Source organism: Chaetodon auriga, chromosome 11, assembly GCF_051107435.1.
Source record: "Chaetodon auriga isolate fChaAug3 chromosome 11, fChaAug3.hap1, whole genome shotgun sequence".
NCBI lineage: Eukaryota > Metazoa > Chordata > Actinopteri > Chaetodontiformes > Chaetodontidae > Chaetodon > Chaetodon auriga.
The window spans coordinates 13028415-13053595 of NC_135084.1; the positions used below are offsets into that span (position 1 = coordinate 13028415).

Below are 25181 nucleotides of genomic sequence, written 5' to 3' on the forward strand. Positions count from 1 at the left end.
CTATGATTTCATCGTATTGAAATTGCTCTGCCGTGTTCCAACATTTAAACAACCTCATGAGCAATGCTTGGTTTTTATGTTTGCTGAAAATAATCCAATTTTATATCTAAACTCTTTTCCATTTGCTACTTTTAAGGAGTTCATGAAAAAACTGGAGGAAAAGCGAGTGGCTCTGAATAAAGCAGCCAGTATGGGAGAGGCTATTCTGACCATCTGTCATCCAGACTCTATCACCACCATCAAACACTGGAACACCATCATTAAAGCCCGGTTTGAGGAGGTCAGTTCACAGCTGCATGCTCACATACATGCCTTTTAGCTCTGTCATACCCACAGGTACGACCCAACTACTCAAGCTGGATACTTCAAACTGCAACAATTAAGTTAACTTTTTTACCTCGAAGATTGGTGGGGCGGACAGTGGCCCCGTGTAGCTGTAGCACGCAAAAGGAATCGCCCTGTCACTGATGTGTGTGATGTTACTGTTACAGGTGCAGGCTTGGGCCAGGCAGCACCAGCAGAGACTGGCCACGGCCCTCACTGAGCTGTTAGCCACTCAGGAGCTGCTGGAGAATCTGCTGACCTGGCTACAGTGGGCTGAGACCAACCTCAACGATAAGGACAAGGAGCCGCTGCCACAGGAGATCGAGGAGGTCAAAAGCCTCATCGCAGAACACCAGGTGAAGGAAAACAGCAGATAAAAAGAGTTCTAGTGAGGAAACTGTAGTTGACAGTAGGAAGTGTTGATGAACTAAATTGGGAGCGTACTTGTTGCTTTTCCCTGCAGGCATTCATGGAGGAAATGACCAGGAAGCAACCAGACGTTGACAAAATCACCAAGACGCACAAAAGGAAGGCTGCTTTGGAGACCCCGAACCAATCTCAGATCCCTGTGCTGGGCAAAGGAAGAGCTGGAAGTACGTATCCCACAAATACCCCTCATGGAGCGTGACCCGAGCCATCTGGCCGCGTGTTGAATCACTGCAGGGTGACGCGACATCCTCATCTCGTCCATTTCAGCACCTGGAATGATGTCATTGCTCATCTGTTCTTCCTGATTACATGGTGAAGGTGTTTGTCTTTGTCTCACAGGAAAACGTTCTCCCACTCAAACCATGTACGCATCAGCAACACAAGCTCCCATTGAAACCAAGAACCCGCGGGTGAACCTGCTGGTCACTAAGTGGCAGCATGTGTGGCTGCTGGCTTTGGACAGAAGGAGGAAACTCAATGATGCCCTGGACAGACTGGAGGAGGTAATCAAGTTCAAACCTGCTCCCAGTGTTATCCAAAGCACTTTTAATCTGCAAATCTGTGCATCTTTTCTGGTTCTTCATATCATCCTTTATGTTTTCTTTGTTTTCTTTCCTCAGTTGAAGGAATTCGCCAACTTTGACTTCGATGTGTGGCGGAAGCGCTACATGCGCTGGATGAACCATAAAAAGTCTCGTGTCATGGACTTCTTCCGCCGCATCGACAAAGATCAAGACGGCAAGGTGACCCGACAGGAGTTCATAGAGGGCATCCTCTCCTCCAGTAAGCGTCACACCCAACACACGAACTCACATCTGAACAGCGTTTACAAGCCAGCAAAATTCTCACTCTGTAACTCTTAACGCATCGTCAACAGAGTTCCCTACCAGTCGTCTGGAGATGAGCGCCGTGGCGGACATATTCGACCGAGACGGTGACGGCTACATCGACTACTATGAGTTTGTGGCAGCTCTTCATCCCAACAAGGACGCCTACAAACCACTAACAGATGCTGACAAAATTGAAGATGAGGTGATACGAACTCTCACGCAAACACTTTCTAAATCCAGAGACGGGCTCAGGGAACTCTGGTGCCATCAACTCTTCTCTCTTTGCAGGTCACACGTCAAGTAGCGAAATGCAAATGTCCAAAACGATTCCAAGTGGAGCAGATTGGTGCCAACAAATACCGGGTAAGCAGATTTTAGCTCATTACACTCAAACTATTTTTCAGCAAATACAAGCAAGCCATGATTGTGAGGAAGGTAAGTGTTGAATGTGCTTTGTCAACATGCTAAAAAACTCTAACTCTCTATATTTTTATTGTTCTTCACATCACCAGTTCTACCTTGGAAACCAGGTACATATGAAAGTCCTCTTCTGTTGTTGCTCCTCTGTTCTGTGCCTTATCAAACCTTTCTCATTTACCATGTTTGCGTTCCAATTAACACTCTCTGCCCAGATTCCTGGCTGATGTTAACAGACTGAAACTCAGAAGTAGATATAAAGATCTGTGGCCATCTGATTGAATCCGTAAGGGACGCTGGCCTGGGATGTGTTATCAGTCCACCAATTTTATGAACATGATCGGAAGAGAAAATCTGACTGAGCATTAAAGGCCCGATGTGTTGAAGTTTTATAGTATTTTTCAGAATATCGTGAAAAATAAGACAATCCAGGTGAAAATTAGCGCAGTAAATGTTATGAAAACCTGCTTTTGAGTTTCAGAAAACACAATAGTTAAGTGCCAGTACCATTTCAGCCCATGTTTTTTATTGGTCCACGGACATAAATTCATCTGCTGGGCAGTTTGGAAAATAATGCTTTCTGTGTGCTTGCCTTTGGCGCTTCAGTCTCATGGGAATGATTTCCTTCAACACTGGCTGGCATACTTTTGTGTAACTGACACGAATGAATTATGAATTTATTTTCATGATCGACCTTGATGATTTCAATGAATATTTTGCTTTTCATTTTACCTACTGAGTTAATATGTCTTGACCAATTGCATGTTGCAGTTTAGAATCCATTGCTGATATGGGTTCGTATGCCACATTATGCTTTCTGCAGCTTGTTGGATTAAGAGTAATAAGGGGAGTGGGTGTTAGTAAGAGGGGATAGGGGCATTAGTGGTGCTTTATGAAATAGTTTGTATTGATGTATCACACAACAAATGAATTGAAATAATTCTTTTGACAGTTTGGTCTGGTTCACTGCTTACATGACTCCTTAATCGGCGATGAGACAATAGCAAACAGGGAAAATCAAAATCTTACCCCCCACCTACACGTTGCAGTTTTGGAAAGCTGTATTCTGGTAAATGGTTATTCTTAAGATGTGTCTTGTGCCTCCTTTTCCTCCAGATCATCATCACCTTTAATGTATTTGATCACTAAAATCACCAGTGACATTAAATCATTTTGATAATCATAAGTGCAAGATTTGTAGCAGTCGAAGAGATTTCATAAGATAAGAGGCAGTTAAGCAGAGGGTCATCAGTGTTTGGTCATGTCTGCTTGTCACACCGTGGTGGATTAGACGGAGCTGATCTGAACCATTCCTCATGTTGTTCTCAGTGTGTCATTGGAACTAGCTGCATTGGATTTGCATCGGTGTCCATGCATCCCGAGTATTTTTGAGTCGTAGTTGTAGAGAGTGCAACAAAGTGCTGGATTGCAGGAGATTGCTGTTCGTCCGCTTGTTCATGACGTGGAATTGCTTTTGTTTTGTGGTTTTATTTTGGACAGAAAGCATGCGGCTGTGATCGTCCCGTGTGAATTATGTTTTTTGTGCTAATGCTCATGGTCACATCCAACTGGCTGCCTTCTGTCTTCCATCACCTCATAAACCTTGACCCATTCACATTCACGACATGCTCAGTGTTCTTAGTTCGGTATGTGTGGTTGGTGAGATGAAGGCAAATTATTATACACTAGTGCCTCCTGGTGGTGCAATAACGTGCCTCTAGTTAATGTGTTTTTTCACAGGCTCAACCTGTAGTAATGGCAGCAAACTGAAGCCAGGAATAAAGTCAGGCGTTACAACCTGAAACCACAAATTAGCTGAAATTAATTATTCAAAACTGGCATTGCTGCTGCATCAGTCAGGTGCAGCTGTAACTGCTGTGTTGTACTGTACAGCTTTATAACACAGCACAGGAGCTCAGATTCAGCTATAAACTGTAACAGATGTCAGCGCAGAGCCTGACTGACACTATAGTTTTACAGTTAATTCAACAGGAGCTCATTTGGTAATGTAGGAATAATAAACTGAATCCGATACACCAGCACACACTGACAGAGGAAAACCAGTTGGATTGACCTTTGTGTAATTTGTGTGTTTGTGAATGAAACTAAAACTTTATGTCTCGGTGTCATAATCCTGTTTGTGAATCTGTGCAACATGGAAAGGAAATCAGTCCTGATGTGGACACGAAGCATCTCTGATGGCTGCTTAAATTTTTGCATGGAAAATTTTGATTGGAGCTGACTAATTCAACCAAAATGTAAAAGCTATGAGAATTGAGTGGAAGAGCTTCGACTCTCCAAAGCAGTCTGGTTTCCAGTGTTGCACAGCTCGTAGCCTGCAGTGAGAGAGTGCTCCTGCACAGGCCGGTGTTTTCACACGTCCTCTCTCTGTTTTCCTTCCCCCCGCCGCAGTTTGGAGACTCTCAGCAGCTTCGTCTAGTACGGATTTTGCGCAGCACTGTGATGGTGCGGGTGGGAGGAGGCTGGATGGCTCTGGATGAGTTCCTGGTGAAGAACGACCCCTGTCGAGGTGAGTTCAAAAGTTCACCACGAGGAATCGCAGCGCAGGGCTGAAAAATGCACACGGCCACTTTTGTCTGGAGTAGAATATTTAACATAAACTGTTTAGCAGGAGGGCTACATGCACACACGACACATTACCTAAGATTAAAGCCAGCTAATCTATTGAAACAGTGATATTCTTCTCACCAAAATGACATTATTTCTGCTTCATGACTGAATCTGACAATTCAGAATAACTGACCGTTAAGGGATTCTTATTATTTTCAGACCCATCAAAGGCTTCGGAGAGCTTCTCTCTAATCCTAACTTTGAATATAAGCAGAAGTAACCAGTGTGGCTGTCTGTTTGTTGCACTGCTCTTATAAAAATAAAGATACAGTGAAAAACTGCAGGGCAAAGTGAAATACTTAAATTACCTTGTAGAAAACCTGTTTCATTTGCTTGTTTTTAGAATTTTTGAGGCGTGAATGTTGAGAATAAGAACAGGTAGCTGTAAACTAGTGTGCTGCTGATCACCAATCTGCGACCCACGCGGTATGAAACCTTCCTCTCTGTGTCCACGCTGAGTGCAAAAGCTTTATGTACTCTGCTTGTTTCTGCTGTCTTCTGTGTTAATTATCAAATTTCCTGTTTTTTTTCCTGCTGAACCTTCCTCCTGCTGAACATGATATCATTTCTTCTAGTTCATCACCACGGGAGCAAAATGTTGCGCTCGGAATCAAACTCTTCAATTACTCAGTCTCCTATAGGTTGGCAAATCTCACACTTTCTCACCTTGCTCCATGAACCCACCAGTGGTATGTGTGTCTGCACATCCGAGCGTGTGCTGCTTGTGTTGGTCCTGGCGTGTACTTCTGTAGCTCTGTGTGTGTGTGTGTGTGTGTGTGTGTGTGTGTGTGTGTGTGTGTGTGTGTGTGTGTGTGAGTGCTCATTGTGAATGGCATCCCCATGAACCTCCACTCACAATCAACTGTCACTCAGCTTCTGCTGGTTTTCATGCATGCAGTTGTTTGTGTGAGTGTCATCACCTGCTGTCACGTTCTCTGAGGCACTGTTTGGGACATAAAGCGCCGAATGAGCTCCTTTTTTCTCTCGCAGCATGTAATGAGCGTTTCTGAGCCCAACTTCTTTTGCAGCTCTCAGGTTTGCTTGACAATCAAACAAACAGGCATTCGAAAACCCTAGGAGAGATTAAACAGGATGCTTAGCTGCTATAAATCTGTCGTCACTGAGGAGGGTGATGTAGTTGTCTGTATACAGCACACGCAGAATGGAAGCAGTATTTACTGGACTGTTTACTGTTCGACAGTGTGGCTTTGTGATTATAACTGCATGGAGGCCAGTTTGTTTTTAACACAACTGGTGCAACGTCTGTTTGGTTTATTCTGTTTGGTTTATGTTTCCTTGGTTTTGTATTTCTTCTCATTTGGGCCGTTTTGGTGTGGCAGTGTTTAGGCGCACTTTGATTTATTTGAATCTTTTCACCATTTGTTTAGCAGTCCAAGCAAACAAAGACGTACTGCTGGTCGAGAAGCAGTTGCAGCAGTAATTGGACTTCTGCTGGACGAGTGTAGATAAGATGGGAAACTGCATGACGTTTTCATTGTTGATTCAGGATTTTTTCAAATTAATTTAGAATTTTCTGCTTTATTTAAAATCCAGCTGTCACATCATGGTAACACTTTATTTTATAGGTCCATAATTCCGTCATCATTTCCCAATAATAAGTTCCTGGAAATAACTATGTAATGTGGTGCTAAATACAGTTAATAGCAATTAATTCCTGCTGTATCTTTCAGTAGCCAAAATGAAATTTTGTGACATTTCACCACAGCTAAGCGTACCATTCAACATGTAAGAAAAATAAAGAATCTGATAATAAATGAATGTTTGCTCCCCTTTAATTGACACATAATGAAATTTCTATTTTACCTATAATAAGTACCAGTTTACTCAGACATTTCCAGGAAATTATTAGGAAGTGAGGGACTTAAAGTGGAAAATAAAGTGTTAACTCACATCATCATCAATGCAAAAATACTGTTCAATATAACCACAGTTGAAATTATCTGGCTCATTTGGAGTGTTGTTTCTTAGCTAAAGGCAGGACCAACATGGAGCTGCGAGAGAAGTTCATCCTCCCAGAGGGAACCACTCAGGTGATGGCGAGCTTCCGCTACCGAGGTCGGAGATCTCGGCCGTCGTCCAGAGGAGCTTCTCCCAACAGATCCACCTCCAGTCAGAGCTGTCCGGTCCCGTCGCACCAAGCAGGGACCAGTACGATCAAGGTGAGATGCTCCACTCTGCTGGGAGAGCCAGCTGACGTCCGTCATTCCCCATCACGATTTCCCTCCCATTTATCTGCCTTAGTTGATTTATTTGACATTACTTTCCGGTTTATTCTTTGTGTTTCTTACATCTAGTGTTTCTTGTAGTTTTTGATTTGTGAACCCATGTCTGTGTTTTTTGATTTGCCATTGTTCCCCAGACTCCCCAACACATAACCCGCAATTATGATAAGCCCTGGCTTACAAACAGCAAACCCTCCACTCCTCTTAAATCATCAGACTCCTTTGGGAGCCAAGGTTCATCCTCAGAGGTATCGTCATATACAACACATGACTTGGAAAGCTTCAGATTTGTGACCTAACTGAAATCTAATGCATTAGACAATACATGTACAACTTAGTTAAAACTAATAACCTGAGACTGAGCTCCTAGTTTTTAAAAGGCGTATTTGTTAGTGGTTTATACTTCTGATTTATATGATTTCCAATTTTATTCTGCATGAAAAGCCAAACAATGACAGACCTGGAAGATGTTGGACTAACAGAGTGGTTTTATGTGCTCCAGAGATTTCAGTTGGGTCTATAAGCTTTAACTTCTTTGACTGCTGGGCTGAATACTTAATTCTTGTCTGACAAAAATGTCTGTCTCATTTTAAAGCCACTATAATGTGAACAAGCTTATGTGTAATGCATGTATGAATGTTTAATATCTTATTAACTACAGGTTTAAGATGTATGATTGAAATTCTAACTGCTTCTCAGAGGGACTCCTCTGGTTTCAAACTAACTCACCAATACTTGTAGCACTTTCTGGTACGACTTGTGATGTGCTTTAGTCGGTAAGGCTTGCTTTTTAACACACTGTCCTCAAGCTCACTGTAGAGTTAACCACCACTGATGACAAATGAAAGGAAAGCTCTGTCTTTTGCAGGGTACACCAGTTCAAGGCAGCAAATTGCGTCTTCCTGGGTACTTGTCAGGCAAAGGATTTCAGTCTGGTGAAGAGGGAACCTTGATCAGCGCTGCTGTACTGAAAGCTCGCACACAGACAATAGGCGGTGAGTAGAGAGCGACTTCAGGAACACTTTGCATTACGTCTTGAAGAAGATGTGTATTTGCCTGTTGATTGTGGCCAACTTGGTTTCTTTATAAGTTTAAATACACGAATATGTTGAGATTGCAGTAACATTTTCAGGCGTCAGGCTAAGTTCATTAATAATTGTCCTTGACTTTATCTTTTTAGAGTCTAGAAAAAATTCCAGCCGACCTGGAAGTAAGGCTGGGAGCAGAGGAAGCAGCCGCAGAGGAAGTGACGCCTCTGACTTTGACATCTCGGACATCCAGTCTGTGTGCTCGGACATGTCTGAGACAGTCGGCGACTCAAGCCGAGCAACGCCGCGCTCTGCGTCCCGCCAACACGGAGGAAAACCCTCCAAGATCCCGACTCCTCAGAGGAGAGCCACTCCCACGAGCAAACTGGCCAAGGGATCCAAGCGATAGTCAGTGGCCTTGAAAACAAACAACCCAGGAGCTAGTTGCACCCTAAACACGTAACGGACACTGGAGATATCTAACTTAAAAGACTGCAAATGTGTTGAGTGTTATTTAAATTGTTGCGAAGATGTAAAATATTCTTTTGAGAGGCAATATGGTTTAATATTATGTGAGAATGGAATGTCAATGGCCTTGTGTATTTGTTTTTAATGTATTTTATTTTTTGTGAAAAATGTCAAATTGTTTTTATCGTATTTTATTTTATTGATACAAAACCTGTAGAGGTTTGACGAACGAACACTAGAAAACCTGGGAATGACTACGTTGTACAGTTAGCTAACATTTCTAAACACACTAATGAAGGGCAACACACAGGATAGCGCTCTGAGAGTTATTGAATGTACTGTTATTTATGTTTGCTGATGTTTGGAGTAGGTGGTGCATTATTGTACCATTTGAGGCACTGCAATTATCTATTTAAGTGCTATGATATACTGCCAACATGCATTTAAAGGGCAATGCAATATACTACAATAAACCCCAGTAAGCACTGCAGAAACCTTTGAAAAACACTATTTAAGGCAAGTAGCAGAAACCTCGTAATCATGAAGCTTTTAAGTCCTGTTTGTTTGTGAGCAGCTGCAGTCCCTGTTTTGTTTGACCACTTCACAGCAGTGTGCGCATTGACCTTTCAGAGGTGCCACTCCATGTAGACATTCTCTTGTGCATCTATGTCAATGTATGGTTAATTTCGGTAGAGCTGAAATTGTTACTGTAACATTACTTTGTAATAAACCTGCTTGCAGAAAACCACCAGAGACTGGTGTGGACCACAGAATCGTCCCTGCTTTGCTCGTTTTCATTCCTTTTATCAGCCAGCAGCGCGGCTCCAGGTATGTTGGTCCAACACTTTGGTTCAGACTGAAATATCTCAACATTATTGGATGGGTTGCTGATTTTCAAGGTCCCTTGAGGATGAATCTTTTCCTCTTGTGCTATCATCAGGTCAAACCAACCAGTGAAACATCTCAAATATCTGATAGATTTGCACAAACTTAAGTACAGTCTACTGATCCCTGAACTTTTCACACAGCGCCGCCATCAGGTGAAAATTCAAATGTTCTTCAATACTGGTTTAAAAACCAATAACAGTCCCATCGGCCTCAGCTGTACTTTAGTGTTTTGTGCTAGTTAGCAAATGTTAACATGCTAAGATAGTGAATACGGACAGCCTCCCTGAGCCGCTAGCGTGGCTGTAGGCTCAGGTCTTATTTCTCTTTGCCTCCCATGTTTCCTTCTTTCATGCTGCTGAACTAAAGTCATTCTTTGGGCTCTAAAGATCACAACATTGATTCATGCAGGTTTAAGTCAGTGGAAAGAAATTACTGGATAACTGGACAACTAGATCAGCTGGCGTTTACCTTAAATTAGCTAAATTAGCAACACAGGCTGTATGAATTTTTTAAAAATGTTCTTTTTGTATTCATATATTGACGCTGTCACATACTTGATATGTGTGTTCTTCAGCAGTCTTCCTGCTGCTGGATGCACTGAGGTGGCGCAGGTCGAGGTGTGGTCTCCTCTGGGTGGAATGTTTGCAGAGCCTCTTGTGTTTAGCTGTGACATACTACATGTTTCTCTCAGTGAAACTCTGCAGATGATAAAACAGTCTTGAATGAACATACACTAAAACCTGTGTGACAGCTTTTTAAAGCATTTGTAGTTTCTTCAGTAGTCCCCACAGAAGTGTTTTTCTCTAACTGTACCCGTGGATGTGTAGATGTAGTAAAGTTACTCTGCACAATAAAATACACAAACAATTTTTTTTGATAGTGCAGAACAAAAGGTTGATAACGTATACACATAGTCTTCAACATTACTGTGATTTTCTCCATGCAATAGTTTCATACTCCATAAAGGGCCCCGGTATGTTCACCTACATTTCCTTAATGTGATGACTCAGTATACTGGCCTTGTACTGTAGGTGTAACTGGCCTATGAGAGGAAACAGATCCCCTGGGGACCAATGGTGGAGTGGTGGAGTGGAGCTCAGGGGTCAGGCTCCTCTGAGACCCTGAGCGTCTAGTTTGAATGGTCCTCCTGTTCAGCTCAAACACTGGCCCAGGGATGGCACTTTAGAGCGGGATATATCCTCACATCAGGAACTGGAAAGATCCATCTGCAGGAGCCCTGGGACTTTGTTTTTCAGGAATATGTGAGTAATTCTTTGTAATTCTTTCTATTTTTTGTTTGAAATCCATTTAATGAGTGCAGAGGAAAATGATATAAACTGGGGTTGTCTATGATATCTGACTGCTTCTCAAGCAGAGGTCAGTGTAGTTTATCAGCTGTGCATGATAATCTACTGATTAGTGTAATTGTGTCCTCTAATTTGGTGAAACTTGAGTGTTTGCCTGCACAAATCAATTCAGTGGATGACATTTCTGATGTTTCTATAGGAAGATAATTTTATGTGTTGCATCAAAAAAAAGAAAAAAAAGAAATAAAAGAAAGAAAGAAATATTTGATATCTGAAAAGACTTAAAGGGAAAATTTCACCAGTTTTGACTTTAGGTAAGGGCAAGAAATTTAGCACTACATGTTGATTTTTTCTTTAGTCTTTCTAAATGTTTAATGTTTATGCTTAGAAATGTATAATCTGAAAGAAATTTGAGTGATTAACTTAACTTATTAACAGCCTACTGTAAACTTGTATGTGGGTTCATCTTATTTATTGAATAACTGATGTATTTAATTGCTGTACTCCAGGCACTCATAGCCCCTGACTTCAAACATTTGAAAATGCCAGCCTACAAAGATCTGCTGGTGTTTGCAGCAGTCTTGGGACTGACCCAATGTCAAAAGTTGCCAAGTAAGTTTTTTCATCCTTATTTGATTATTATTTTAAGTCTATAGCATATTTTCCATTGTGTCACCCACACAATGCCAGTGCGTTGTGGAGTTATGTGGGGCTGGACTTATTAGATGTGTTGCTGCTGTTTTTTCTGTCACTTCTATTAAAGAGATTTCTTATCTTAGTGAGCCATTTTCTGTTTAAATAAACCTATCATATAAAACGTGATGGGCAGTCATATAAATCATATTAATTGTCTGGTCTGACTGCATTTTTCCAGGTTGAATGCTGTACTACTGTACTACAACCAGCAGATGTCAGTATTTATCAGTTCATAGTTCATTTGTGGCCTCAGAGCAGTCGACCCACTATTCTCAGTGCCTGTGTGGACATTAAGAGGTCATTCTGGGGTTAAGCTAGGTACATGAACATTTGAAGCCAAGAGTCTCTCTGTTAGCATAAATAAACCAGTTATCACAATGTTGTATTTCTACCTATGGTGGCCTGCCCACAGATAACACAGTCTGTCAGCAGGAATTATATCAGCAGTGTTGTATTTTTGCATTAATGACTGTAATACATGGGAATGAAACCTATGTCCAATCAGACTCTGCAGATTTTAGTCACAGGTAGCAGCTGCTTTCACACAAAAACCTCTCTACATACTTGTTCTTTACCAAAAACCAAAGGGGAAACTTAGGGGTAGCTTTTTCATTATTACAGAGTAAGTTTTCTCAAGTCATAGTATCTGTAATCAGGATCTTTCTCCAGCTTTCATCCACATGCTTTAACGTCACAGGAAACACCAGAGCCATGCTGATCTCATTCAAACTGGAGCACAAAGCGTGCAGTGTTTAGAATTCAGTAGCCAAATCCGCCCATGAAAGAAAATAAACAGCCTCTTCATCTTAATGGGTTTAAATAAATTACCTCATTGTACCTGCGACAAGATGGCATTATTCATGACAATGAGTAATGCAACTGTTGAAAAACTCAGTGATATCAGCACTGACATAAGATTTAGAGGCAGTCCAGGACCTTTGATGCTGGATCGGTGTGAGGTCAAACTAAGCCCAGTGTTTTTGCTGTGAGGTTTTGATCTGCTGGAGGAGTTTCGTGTGCCTGAGTCGAGAGGAGTGAGGAGAGTGGACGGCTCTCAGCCTGAGGCGGTGGCCTACCGTGTCAACCCCTCTATTCATCTACGCCGAACCATGAGGTACAGTAACACTAAAACGTCACACATCTGGTTTTTGCTGATCTCCAGAGGTTCTCACAGTGACTGCAGTGATTTAGACATGTACTCCAAGGTGTGTCAGTACACTGTGACATCACTGTTTAGTGTGCTTATAGGTGCAACAAAGTACACTTCTGTCCACACACATCACTGATGCTGCAGGAGGAACAGACGTGAAACTTTCAGCCAGAGTGAAGCAGGACACTGTTTTTCAGACTGGGGATACTCTTTAAAGGCTTAAGGAATTCCAGGCTGAAAAGCAGTTTTACACCTGTTAACAACACCCAACAATGATGTCACAAGGTTGTGGAGTCCACCTGTACATCACTGCGACAAGGTGAAAAGTTAAAGCAATGGAGGTCTGCAGAAACAAGATTTTCAATTTACTTTTATGAAGTTCCTATTTGTGAGCTTTTATATCGTGTTATGTTTGTATCATGACAGTAAATCTATAATTAGTTGCTTGATTGGACACATGAAAATCTTTCTTATCTGAATGCTTCAGAAGTGCTCTGTTGGTGTTTTTAGCCAGGAAATATTAAATGGATTGCATAAGCATGCTAACATGCTAAAATGAGGTGGTAAACATGCTAATTGTAACACCTGCTAAACAGCAGTGGTCATATTGTGAACATGTTTACGTGCTGATTTGCATTTGGCTCAAAGCACCGCTGTGCCTCACACAGCTGCAGACTTTCTCTTGTTTTTCTTTGAACGCTCATTCACAAACAGTGAGGGCAGCGTTCCCTGTTGAGCTGCGGGAAAATGTCTTTTGTTCAAAATAATGAAACAAACTGTTGTCTGCTAAATAGTGCATCATCAACAGAGATTTCACAAAAAGAAATGTGTCATATGCTAATGTGGAATTTAAGCATAAGATTTAAGAAGCTCTGTTTCTACTTATTCATGGTCTTAAAGCCTATTGTTCCTACTAAAGCTCTTAATTGATTGAATGTCTTTGATGGAATCCAGCTCTCTAAACCTCACTCTCGCTCACAGTGATGTGTATCCAGATGGACTTCCCTCCGACTACTCCGTCATCGCAACATTTAAGGTGACCAAAGACACTGCCAAGAAATCCTGGGACCTGTGGCAGGTCAGTGACCCCAAGGGACGAGAGCAAGTCGGCCTGCGTTTCCAGGGTGATTCGCGCTCTTTAGACTTCTTCTACACCAGCCCCCACGGGAGCCAGATGCTGAGGACCTTCCATGGTGTGGAAAAGTTGTTTGATGGAGAGTGGCACAAGTTGGCGCTGAGCGTGAGGGGCAGCCAGGTGAAGCTGCTGATAGACTGTGAAGAGGTCAGTGTGGAGTCCATCGATGAGCCAAGGCCAGTCATCCGCCGAGGGTACACCTCCATTGTCAAGCGGGCTGCAGGAGATCGCTCTGTCTCTGTACGTTGACAGCTTGAAGTAACATTTCAACATCCTTTAATTTGGTATACAACTTTAATTTCTCATATTATCTCCCTTTTCTCTCCAGGTGGACCTCCAGCAGATGGAGGTGTCATGTGACCCAGAGCAGGCTTATTCAGAGGGCTGCTGTGAGCTCTCCGGTGTGGTGAGTCAGCTCCCTCTCAACATAGTTTCACTCCCCCTGTTAGAGATGTGTGTGTACTTTTAAAAACACCTCCCACCTCTCTGTCTGTGGCAGTGTGGAGGGTATGCAGAGATTGGTCTCACAGCTGGAAGAGCAGCTTGCAAATGTATGCATGGACAACCTGGCGTTCAGGGACCTCCGGGTCCAAAGGTGAGTGTCCCTGTACAGTGAAAACTGGAATATACTGATAAGACAAGTGGAATCTGTGTTGACATTTTTTTTATTCTTCTGTAGGGTCACAGAGGTCTTCCAGGAGAACCCGGCGACCCAGGAAGACAAGGAAACTGGGTAAAGAAACATGCAATATGTCTCTCAGTCATGTGAATATCAAACCTTATATTGCGCTGGATGAAACTTCTTCTACTGTTTACTTGATGTATTCTTACCATGATCAGCAGCCCCCTGCTCTTGCAGCACAATAAAGAGTTAAACTGAATTGTAGTTAAGTGACATTGTAAACCCTTCATGCATGAGGCGGCAGCAAAGCTGTGGAAAATGGCAATAGAAGTACAACTGAGACACGACAGGATGGAAACAGATCTGGAAGCAGAAGCGCTTAGCGATAGTAAACATAAGGGCTCCTTTCATACTCTGAAACTCATGTCTACTTTGCAGAAGATTTAGAAGGAAGCCAAGGTAAACACGAACCAATACGGATGTGACAATAAATTTGTTTTTGTCGTTCTGAAATAGCCATTTGCATCTTAAAACACAGGCCCTGCTGGTTTAGGATACAGGATTTCACTCAAACTGGCAAATGATCACAGGATTTCTAATGGTTTTGCTTTTCCATTTGGAGGAAACTGTGCCAAATGTAATGAATCCCACACACACAGGAAAACCAGGCAGTGTAGCAAAACCATACCCTCCAAGTGTCTGGTAATGAGTGGCATTAGTGTGCTTAGCTATTGTGTGAAATTTCTCAGATCTTTTGTTTCTTAGATTATTCTATTTGCCTGGATAAAGCTAATAAACTCACTGTACAAGGACCAAACTGTGAAAGAGAGGACCGGTTTGAAAAAATTAGAATGAACAAAGTATTCTCCTGCAGAAGCCAGTAGCACATGCATCAGTGAAAGAACAAATACACTCACATTTGTATCCTTTAGGGAGCCGCAGACGTGATTATTTCCACTTTAAATTTATGACTTGTTAATCTCTTTGATGCTTAGCAGTCAGTTACATGGGAGCACATCTGAGAGTCTTTTAAAAACAGTCAGGAGAACATGTGTTTAAAGAAAGATTTTTTTTTTTTTAAATGTACGTGAAGGTTTGGCATTTAACGTGCCCTTTGCACTCAAGGAAATCCCCCATGCTGCCTTAGCAAACACATGTACGCTTGTCGACCCACGTACATTCAGAGCACATTTCCAGAGCAGTACATGCTACATATTGATGTCCTGAATTGCAGCTGTAGCTCATCTGGAGTAAACATCTGTCTTTTGTAACTCGTTAGAGTTTTGACCACCTGCCAGCTTGTGAATCACAGAGCCCCAACATGTTCATCTCCTCTCCTGCTGGCATGCGAGGAGGGCATGTCCTGGCACAGATACATGAACTGTCCACCTCAGGTGGTGGGTGGTCCTGTGTTCCTCAGAGCTATACTGCCTTTGAAACGCTGTAAAGTTCACGGTCATGCCTCTCGCCGTACTGTCGGCCATCTCTGAGGTGTCAAATAAACTGCCAACACAAAGGCATCCTGGCCCTGTTTAATCTGTTTGTTGACTCAGTGAAATACAGCCAACTGGAAAACACTTTTCCTTCCACTACTGAGGGAGTCAGCATCTGTGCAAACAGTATTGGTCCATTTTGTTGTATTTATGACTGTTTCTTAAATCCTGCTGAATATGATGTTGTATATTTTCCACTAATGTGACTAATGTGACATTTAGAGCATGTTCATATTTTAAACTTGATTATCCTCTTTTTATCAAAGGATTTTTACAGCTTATGTTTAAGGAACAGTTTAGGACAGTTTGGTAATACACTCACCCGCTTTCTTGCAGAGTTAGATGAGGTGATCGATACTGTTGTCATTGCTTGTGTGGTGAATATGAAGGTACATCCAGGAGAAGTTAGCTTAGCATAAAGCCTGGAGTCAGGGGGAAACAACTAGCCTCGCTCGGTCCAAAGTTTTTGTATATATTAAACAAACAAGCTGTACAAGTTAATAAGTTAGCTTTAAATGTGCTTGCCCGAAGATTTTTTGATCTTTGGACAGAGCTAAGCCAGCTGTTCCCCCTTGTTTATGCTAAGCTAACTGGCGACTGGCTGTAGCTTCACACTTAAAAGAATAGTACAACAGTAGAAACATGCTTTCTCACTTTTGTATATGTTGTTTTGTGTGCGTTTTTTTTTGTGTGTAACACGACTGACATCACTCTCATGTCTGGCCCTTAAATACAAGGGGGATGGTTAGCTTAAAGATGCTATCACCTTTGGACGAAACCAGGCTAGCTCCTCCTGTCTTCCCTCTAAGCTAAGCTAAGCTTTTCCTTGCCTGAGCTTCATATTTACAAGCATAACTTTCATATAACTAATAACGGCAGGTCTCTTTCCCAAAATGGCAAAACATTCTCTCCTTAATCAACATCAGTCTTGCCACAATGACTGCAACAAAATCAAAAACTACTTTCTGAGGGAGCAAATGCTGTCATTGCTAAACAGTTTCTGTGTCTGATGCAATGTAAAGTTTAGTCTCCCAGAACTCATTAGTGACTTTCATTCAGTGGAAACGGTCGCTAACGTTCACATTTTACACTCTGTTTCTCAACCCATTCACAAACAAATAGCTCATGCTTGCGATTAAGTCCAACTTGTCTTGCAGGGGATCAGGGGAAACACTGGAGACTATGGCAACATCGGCGAGACAGGCCTAAAGGTAAGATCTGCCATAATATGCCCCTATCAGAGTTACACTTGGGTTTGGCTGGTTTTCAAAACGCATTAATGAAACCTCACACACACATGTCCTCAGGGTGAAGAAGGAATCAAAGGCGAGAAAGGAATGAGAGGACTCTGGGGCCAAGTGGTAATTCATCACACTCAAAATGATAATTTTTTTACCCTGAAATGTTACAGATCTTAATTAATGAGATGTTGTGTTACAGGGAGATAGAGGTCCTAAAGGGCTGAAAGGATTAAAAGGGGCATCAGGCTTCAAGGTAAACTTCTTCCACTGGGTTCAGGCCTTAATAGGAACTGTTTAATTAGGAAATAGGCAGCCAACTAATGAAGTTGTCTATAACTTCATGGGATCTCTGCGCAGTTAAAAGTATAGTTTGATAGATAATCCAGAAGGTTTAATGCCAGTATTCTGACTGTAATTAAAGGGAGTTCGTGGGCCACCTGGAGACCTTGGAGAGACTGGGAAACAAGGAGAAGTTGTAAGCTAACCTTTCACATGCAGTGCTGAGACCTTTTGCAAACCATTATCCAATTACTGTATTACTAACATTTTGGCCTCCGTGAAGGGTGATAAAGGCGAAAAAGGATATGACGGGATTCCTGGCTTTCAAGGAGTTAAGGTATTCATATTTCCTCCTTCCTCTATCCTCTTTTTATGTAGATGTTATGACTTAATTCGATCATGCTTTTATTTTCAGGGTGAAAAAGGGACCACTGGTGCAGTAGGACGTTCTGGGCCCAGAGGAAAGCAGGTGGGTTGTTGTGGGATCCCCTGTTTCATAATCCATAATAAGACACTCCAAATTCTTTGTCTACTACCTTCAAAATCCTCTCATGTGAGCGTGGAGAGCCAGTAAATCATTTTTAATGTGGTATAACGTTGGAGTAGAGCAATGTCTTTGGCTTATGCACCGTCTCCATAAACAACATTAGTTCATGTGGCTGGATTTTGGCTGAGATCTGAGGGCCTGAACTATATCAACATAAACTGGTGAGTCACTGAAAGAGGAGCCCCGACCGCAACGATAAGACACTCTATTGTACATGAAAGAAGGCTCCCTGGTTCATCGTGTTGCTTACTGAAAGATACTTATTGCAAATAACATAAAATCTTATGTTGCTTGAAATGGTGATTTGACAGGGTATCGTGGGAGATCCTGGAGAGAGGGGAGCTCCTGGAGAGAAGGGGAAGCCTGTATGTATTACACATGAAAGGACATGAAAATGATGTGTCCCTTTTGTTTGACTGGCTTAACACCAGTATATGAATATCACACATATTTCAAAATGTGTTATTTTGAATTTTGATGCATATATATTTTGTCTGAAACCAAGGGGATCCAAGGACCTGTGGGCAGAGCTGGCTACATCGGACCCAAGGTGATTTACTTCTGACACCCCCAGCGCCTCACACACAAGTGATCACTTACACTCTGAAAATAATTTGTCTGTTTTATAATAATGATAGCGTTTCCCTAGGGCATCATTGGAGATCCGGGCTTACCAGGCAGAGATGGTGACCCAGGACTAGAGGTATTATATTCACCTGACAGTGATTCCCTCATGATGACTTTTTGAGGCAGTGCGCTTGTGTTATTATAAGTGTCATTTGTTCTTCACAGGCTTATCAAGGACCACAAGGTCTCAGTGGAAAAATTGGACGAAGTGGAGCAAAGGTAACTCGCTGATTATGTTTGGTTTTGTAACTAAATGTTCAATTGAGTTGTTTAGACAGATTAATTTGTTGCGGTTTGTGTCTTTTGCAGGGAGAGAAAGGCACCCTGGGGTCACCAGGAGAAATGGGTCCCCAAGGCCGAACTGTAAGTCACTTTTTCAGTCACTAAAGATGAGCATGTTATACATTTTATACGTTAAGTAGTTTGCCATCTTAAGGGAAAACAACAAAGAATAAAGCAGTCCCTTAGGTCGGTTTAATAAATGTTTTATTCTCGAGGGCCCAAGAGGTTACAAGGGTTCTGCAGGGAAGCCAGGAAGACCCGGATTTATCGGCCCACCGGGACCTACTGTAAGTCCTCCAGATGAATTTTCTGAACTCTTCTAAACACAAGTTCATTTTCTTCAGGCATTAAACTATGTCATCTCTTCACAGGGACACGTGGGTGTGCCTGGAAAACCAGGTCCCAAGGTAAATACATCCTTATCCATCGGCCATTAGAAATCAAATGTGACGGCGAAATCATCATTTAATGCATTCGAGAAGTGTAGAATTTATCATACACTGGTTCATGAGCTTTATACAGCCATACCATTCAGGAACTGTGGACTTTTTCTGCTTTTACAAAGGAACTTTTGCTGCACACCATGAACACATGTGTGCGGCAAGTCCTTTTTCATTTTAAATGAAACGTTATCTCCATTGGACATGTCATCAGCCACAGCACAACTCAGAATCACAGTCACAGTCAGTCAGTTGACTTCAAGGAAGGATCTACTTTATCAGTGAATGAAATCTATTCACAGAGCAGAACACCTGTGAAACTCTCATATATCAAATATTTGCCAGCGTCTAAGCACTGTTTATTTTTGCCTTTGCCTTGTGCAGGGTGACACAGGAATCCAGGGAATCCAAGGAGTTGGAGGTGCAGAGGTACGGCCTTAGATATTTCACCCTCTCTGCTCATCATTACATCTTCATGTTTTTTTCATAAGGTGACTTTGCTCTTTTTTTAAAGGGGGAAAAAGGAAAGAAGGGCCCAAAAGGAAAGGTGAGCTGTGATTCTGCCGTTAGAGCTTCACTGACAAATAATGTTTGATGATGATGATAATAACAACAATAGAATCACTAACAGTGATAACTATAATACTGTACTTATGGACGTACGGGCTAAGTGAATACATGGGGCTCTACTCACCATCAGTCTAATCCTCTGATTTAATTACAAGATAAATCATACTTTGTTGACTGTGATGAGCTGGACCACTGACACCAGCACTCATGCAGGCATGTGTTTCCCAATACTGTGATGTTCCTGCCAGACCGTTACATTCATCTCGTTCTGTTTGCAAACTGAACAGTCGGAAAAATCTGATATGAATCCATTAAATAACATTCCAAACATATTTAGTGCATCTGTGGATGTGATAATAACTGCACCAAAATGAATACTGCACATTTCCCAGGTGTTCTCTGGGTTCTTCTTGTGTCTCTGTTAATGTATTCAGTAACACTTTATATAAAGGCACACACATTCACTATTAACTAGTTGGTTATTAGCATGCCTATTAATATCAGATTGCCTCTGTGTTAATCATTCTAAAACACTTCTTAAGGCCTTTTTCTGGAGTTTAGGGTTATTTACATTATAATTAATGTAGAACGACTTCTTTACTTACCATCACTAGGTAGTAATTAGGAAGTTATTGATGGAAAACTCTCAGTTAATGGCCTACTATTTGTGGAATATGGTCATGCAGAATAAATGATCAATAAGAGCTTTTTAATTAACAATAAAAATCCAATATGCTGCAAATAGTTAGTGGTTAATATGTGTACCTTAATAGAAAGGTTGCAAGGTTACTTTTTTACTTTTACCTCTGAGATTTTGTTAATCAACGTTAGATGTCTATTTAACTCTACCTGCTGGCTGTAACAACTAAAATTCCCCGGTGTGGGATCAATAAAGTCTTATCTTATCTTAAGCTGCTGCTGCTGCTTTCCATAAACTTTGTGCTGATCATTGTACTCTGATGGCTCTGTCCTAAATCCAGTCCTGCTGATGTTGTTAACCTGCTCTGTAGGTTGGAGACAGGGGTGTGCAGGGTCCTCAGGGAGGACGGGGGAAGCGTGGCCCGGCAGGCCCACCTGGACGTTCAGGTCCTGTTGGAGTCAAGGGGGTTCGAGGTGAAGGAGGACCAGATGGCTTTCAGGGGCCCCCAGGTCCACCAGTAAGTAAAATACAAACCACTGAAATCATGATGAAAAGCACAGCTCATAATTCTCCACTATCACATGGCATAGAAACAGCACAGCAATCCCTTGCACTAGTAGATACTCACTAGCACACATACAGTGTTTTTTGGTAGTAACTGTGGTGTCAGGAACACATTTAAACAGTTTCACATTAGCCTGTAGTTTGTAGTGACTCACAGGCTTCATCAGTGCAGCTATAAATCCATAATGAGCCTCAGGAACTACTGTTGGCTTCATTTGTTCATTGCATTTTCTGTGAGAGGCAGCCATTGCTTCTGCATGTCCCGTCCTATAATGTTCCATATTACATGTCCCACAGTTGGGTGGCTTGCAGTGATGGATGTGGTAATGATCTGTCACACAGGGCCCGACTCTCCCTGCTCAGCACGTGATCGAGGTTTGTAAGAAAGTGGTCCTGGAGCAGATGTCCACCTTTGCCAACTCAGTGAAGAGGACATGTGCTGCAGTTTGTCCTCTCTATGGAGATGTGCCCATGGGTGCCCCTGGTCCCCCTGGACAGAAAGGACCCCCCGGACCTCCTGTGAGTTTTACAGTTTGGGTGTTCTACACAGACACTCTAGGGACTTGGTTAGGGACTTGGTTTTCTTCTTTCTGCTTTAGGTGTCACCTCCTGCAGACCTTTAGCTGAGACACTGTCAGAGTATGCACATTCTGCATACATTGTTCATTTTTGTCTCTCCGCCTCAGTAAAATGCAAACACATTGCGAGGGTCTGGACTGGACTAAGAGAGCTGAAGTATTTGGCAGAAAAGCTTGGAATGAAAACGTTACGATTTTCCACATCTCCATGAGGACAAATAAGGAGTCACAGACTAGACACTTGGTCTGTGCTCAATGGCTTTTGGAGAGTATCAAGGCTGTCCTTGGATTGGAAAGCCTTTTCCACATTATTATTCAGTGTAGAACCGATTCATGTTCCACAACTTCTTTATTCGCAACGACTCTCAGGCTGATAAATGCTCTTGAAGCCATGACTATATAAAAACATTCCACTGTATTAGATTATGGCCAGTAAGCCTCATGTTGTGGCATTTAATGCCAAATCAAGAGCAGTGATGTACAAGTGCTGTACAGTGTTTTCCCAATGCAGTATTGAATCATCAGCCAAATAAATCTTTCCAGTTTTCTTTGCATGGACTGCAATTCATGACTTGACCCACAACAACAACAACAACAAAAAAAAACATTGCAAGGTTTATGATGAAAACACACAAACGATTAATGATGTATTTTCCTATTGATGATGTTGTCAGGGTGACCCTGGTATTGATGGTGCTGATGGAGAAATGGGCCTGCCGGGATTCTACGGAGAAGCTGGAGAAATGGGCCGCCAAGGAGAAACAGGTGTGACAAACAAACCTGACAGATTGTATTTACGAATGAGATCAACACCAAAGATATAATTCACTCATGCTGGTTTTAGGAAGAAACACAAGAAATAAGAACCAGTGGTGGAAAAAGAATTCAGATCCTTTACTTAAACCTGCATGAACTGATAGTTTTGGTTCACTTAGCGGCAGGACGACATTATAAGTATAATGACTGAAACAGCTTATGTAGCACTCAATTACCAGCAAAAGCCCTGCATTCAAAAGGCAGACAATGCTACTTCATGCTACTATGTCAGCATGCATCAGGGGTTATCTCAGCCTGTGGTTGGACATTACCAATTTTAACAGAAAACCTGTGTTACAAATGTGGAGATATGGAGTTTGACATGCTTTTGCTGGGCTCAGTGCCCAGCAAAAGCAAGGGTCTCAAAAGGGTCTACTGAAGACAGGAAGTCAAGAGGAATGGAGAATCCAAAGGGGAAGTGTTGGGTACAGCTGGACTCGGGATATCGAGTGTTTGTACTATTGCACAGTAGAGAAAATATACAACACAGAAAAAATTGCACAAGATGTAGTTGGGGTGAGCATATGTTTGCATAAATGACAGCAGTGTAAAAACAGCAGGTTTGTGATGTTGAAATGGGAAACAACATCAACACAGTGCTACATTAAATGATGCTGGAGTTAAACACTCTGACAGCTGCTGGGATGAAGGACCTGCTGTAGCGTTCTGTCTGATGCAGCAATCTGTTACTGAAAGAGCTGCTCAAGCCCCCCACCGTCTCACCAGGGGGTGACAGGGGCTGTCAATGATTGATGTCAGCTTGGCAGGGAGTATGTTATGCCATCGAGAGCTTCTGCACCAAACACTTTGAAAAACATTTTGAGGAGAAGAGGGATGAGCCAAAAGTCAAGCGAGCTCTGAGCACCGACTGCTGGACAGCTCTCACAAATTCACAAAAGCTGGAATCACACTCAGTTGTCACTTCATCACTGCTGACAGGGACATGCAGTCTGCTGACATCCCTAATCTGGACCAATAACAGGGACTGAAAGTACAGACATGAGCATAAAAATTATTTTTAATATCTGTGTATCACAAATCCACAGGCTTTTTAGAAGTGCTGGAGGACCCCTTTGAGTAAAAGTACATCATTATTATCAGCACAGTGTCTCAAAACAAGTCCACTCATTACGCAGAACGGTCTTTTCAGAGTGAGGTGTTATTATACCTTTGACATTAATATGACTGATGCATTCCCATGTAAGCAGCATTTTACTGTTGTAGCCAGCTGACGTCTGCAAGGTAACTACAGCTGTCAAATAAATGTAGTGAACAAAAAAAAATTCAATATTCCCCTGAAGTTGAGTAAAATGGAAACGCTCCAGTCCCTTTTAAAATTACATTGAAGTCCAGCAGATTATTTCCACTACTGGAAAAACACACTTGACTACCTTTCATCATGAGCCCCACCATATGAAACTGCTGAATCAAATACTGTACAGTGCTGTAAAACATGTATATACTCCGCTCTAATTTATGGTTAGAGGCCTGAGCATGATGTCACACTCATGCTACATTCCTGTGCCAAACCAATGAAATCGAAGAATATTTACAAGGTTTACAAGGTGTTTTAAACATTGATTTAACAGTGATCTCAGTAACACATATGGTCTTTAATCAGCATGAACAGTGTGTTCCTGAGGGTCTGTCTGCTGCCATTCCTGTTAAGAGACCAGTGTGTGTGGTTGTGTGGGTGTGTGTGTGTTTCTGGCTTGCAGGTGACAGAGGAGAGCAAGGTGATAAAGGGGCCAAGGGTCACGGCCTAACTGGCTACACTGGAGACCAGGGAGCAATGGGTAAATTTATCTTAAAATGCTTAGTGTGTTTTCATTTGGTTAAAATGCAGCATTAATTGAAGTGCACATCTGGGCCTGGGCATCATTTTCCAAACTATATTCAGCCCAGTCTGAGCTTCAAATCCCTGTAGGAAGAGTGTGCTATTTGCCAAAAAAGAAATGATTTTTCTCTGTAAATGTTCTGTTCATGGTGTCAGTGAAAACAGCCTTACTCAGCTCACTCAGCAGACTGAGAGCCCGAAGACTAAACAACATTTCTGCTGCAATCTCAGGTCAGCGTGGACGTCCCGGCAGAGCCTTTGATGGCCAGCCAGGGAAGCAGGGTGAGAGGGGACACGTAGGCCGGCCTGGACTCAGGGGCCACCATGGTCTCAGAGGACCTCCAGGTGTTTGTGTCACCTCTGGGTGTGCTCAGCTGGACTCCACCAGTGAGACAGCTCAGCCAGCACCGCGAAGGGTGAGGAATCGTCCATAGAGGAAAAAAAATAGTGAATTTAAGATTGAGCTTAAAGGAGGAAAACATGGCAGATTGTTTTTGTTAATATGTGTTTGTTCAAATAAAATGAAAATTTCATGTAAATATGAATCTCAACTGAACTCCTGGGAACAGTTCGATCTGAAAGGTTACCAAAGACAACAGCACGTATGCAATTTGAAGGAGACTGGTAACAAAATATATTTGTACAAAAAGCCAATCTTCATTTGATAGTTTTATTTAAACGTATTTCACAGATCTGAGTTGTCTTTAAACGTCTGTTCTTTATAATAAAAATCCAAAAATGACGTTGATGTTTCTTTAGATTGTGTGAGAGTGTGATTCAGTCTCATGATCACAGTTTGAGAGCCAGTGTCATTAAACAACCCCAAGGTAATAATAGATGCAAATTCTTTTAAACTCTCAAGAAGAGTGCATTGAATTTCTTATATTCACAGCTATTCTGTGAAAAAGTAGAGATTTTATAACACTTAAGTATGTTTTATTACAAAATTCATCATAACTTGGATGTTACACAGTACAGATATTGCTGATATACAGCTTTTTCCCAGAAGTATCATAAAACAGACACAATGGCAGACAGACAATGCATCCTTTATCTGGGCTGTGAAACGATTTCGGTGTAGCAGTCACATTTTGTATTG

General features: G+C 42.0%; 2 protein-coding genes across 8 annotated transcripts in view; both read left to right on the forward strand.

The window, feature by feature from the left end:
• Positions 1-9123, forward strand: part of dst (dystonin) — a 99704-nt gene extending 90581 nt beyond the window's left edge. For 3 of the 7 annotated variants that reach the window (XM_076742787.1, XM_076742792.1, XM_076742791.1), the window contains 14 exons: positions 137-280; positions 492-680; positions 788-917; positions 1093-1256; positions 1374-1536; positions 1631-1785; positions 1872-1946; positions 2096-2113; positions 4413-4530; positions 5207-5272; positions 6621-6811; positions 7012-7122; positions 7743-7869; positions 8055-9123. In XM_076742787.1, the coding sequence (XP_076598902.1) occupies positions 137-280; positions 492-680; positions 788-917; positions 1093-1256; positions 1374-1536; positions 1631-1785; positions 1872-1946; positions 2096-2113; positions 4413-4530; positions 5207-5272; positions 6621-6811; positions 7012-7122; positions 7743-7869; positions 8055-8311 (1908 nt within the window). In that variant the 3' untranslated portion in view covers positions 8312-9123. The remainder of the gene's footprint in view (positions 1-136; positions 281-491; positions 681-787; positions 918-1092; positions 1257-1373; positions 1537-1630; positions 1786-1871; positions 1947-2095; positions 2114-4412; positions 4531-5206; positions 5273-6620; positions 6812-7011; positions 7123-7742; positions 7870-8054) is intronic. The other 4 variants (XM_076742793.1, XM_076742788.1, XM_076742789.1 and 1 more) reach the window with 3 other exon arrangements.
• Positions 9124-11107: 1984 nt separating this feature from the next.
• On the forward strand, positions 11108-24516 carry LOC143328684 (uncharacterized). The gene is made up of 26 exons (XM_076743963.1): positions 11108-11177; positions 12252-12375; positions 13393-13786; positions 13875-13952; positions 14046-14141; positions 14226-14279; positions 16819-16872; positions 16969-17022; positions 17102-17155; positions 17324-17377; positions 17465-17518; positions 17597-17650; positions 18040-18093; positions 18234-18278; positions 18378-18431; positions 18521-18574; positions 18665-18718; positions 18853-18924; positions 19009-19044; positions 19462-19506; positions 19592-19624; positions 20658-20804; positions 21194-21370; positions 22104-22194; positions 23964-24041; positions 24314-24516. The coding sequence occupies exons 1-26, from the start codon at positions 11108-11110 to the stop codon at positions 24514-24516; spliced, it is 2283 nt and encodes a 760-aa protein (XP_076600078.1).
• The last annotated feature ends 665 nt before the right edge of the window (positions 24517-25181 follow it).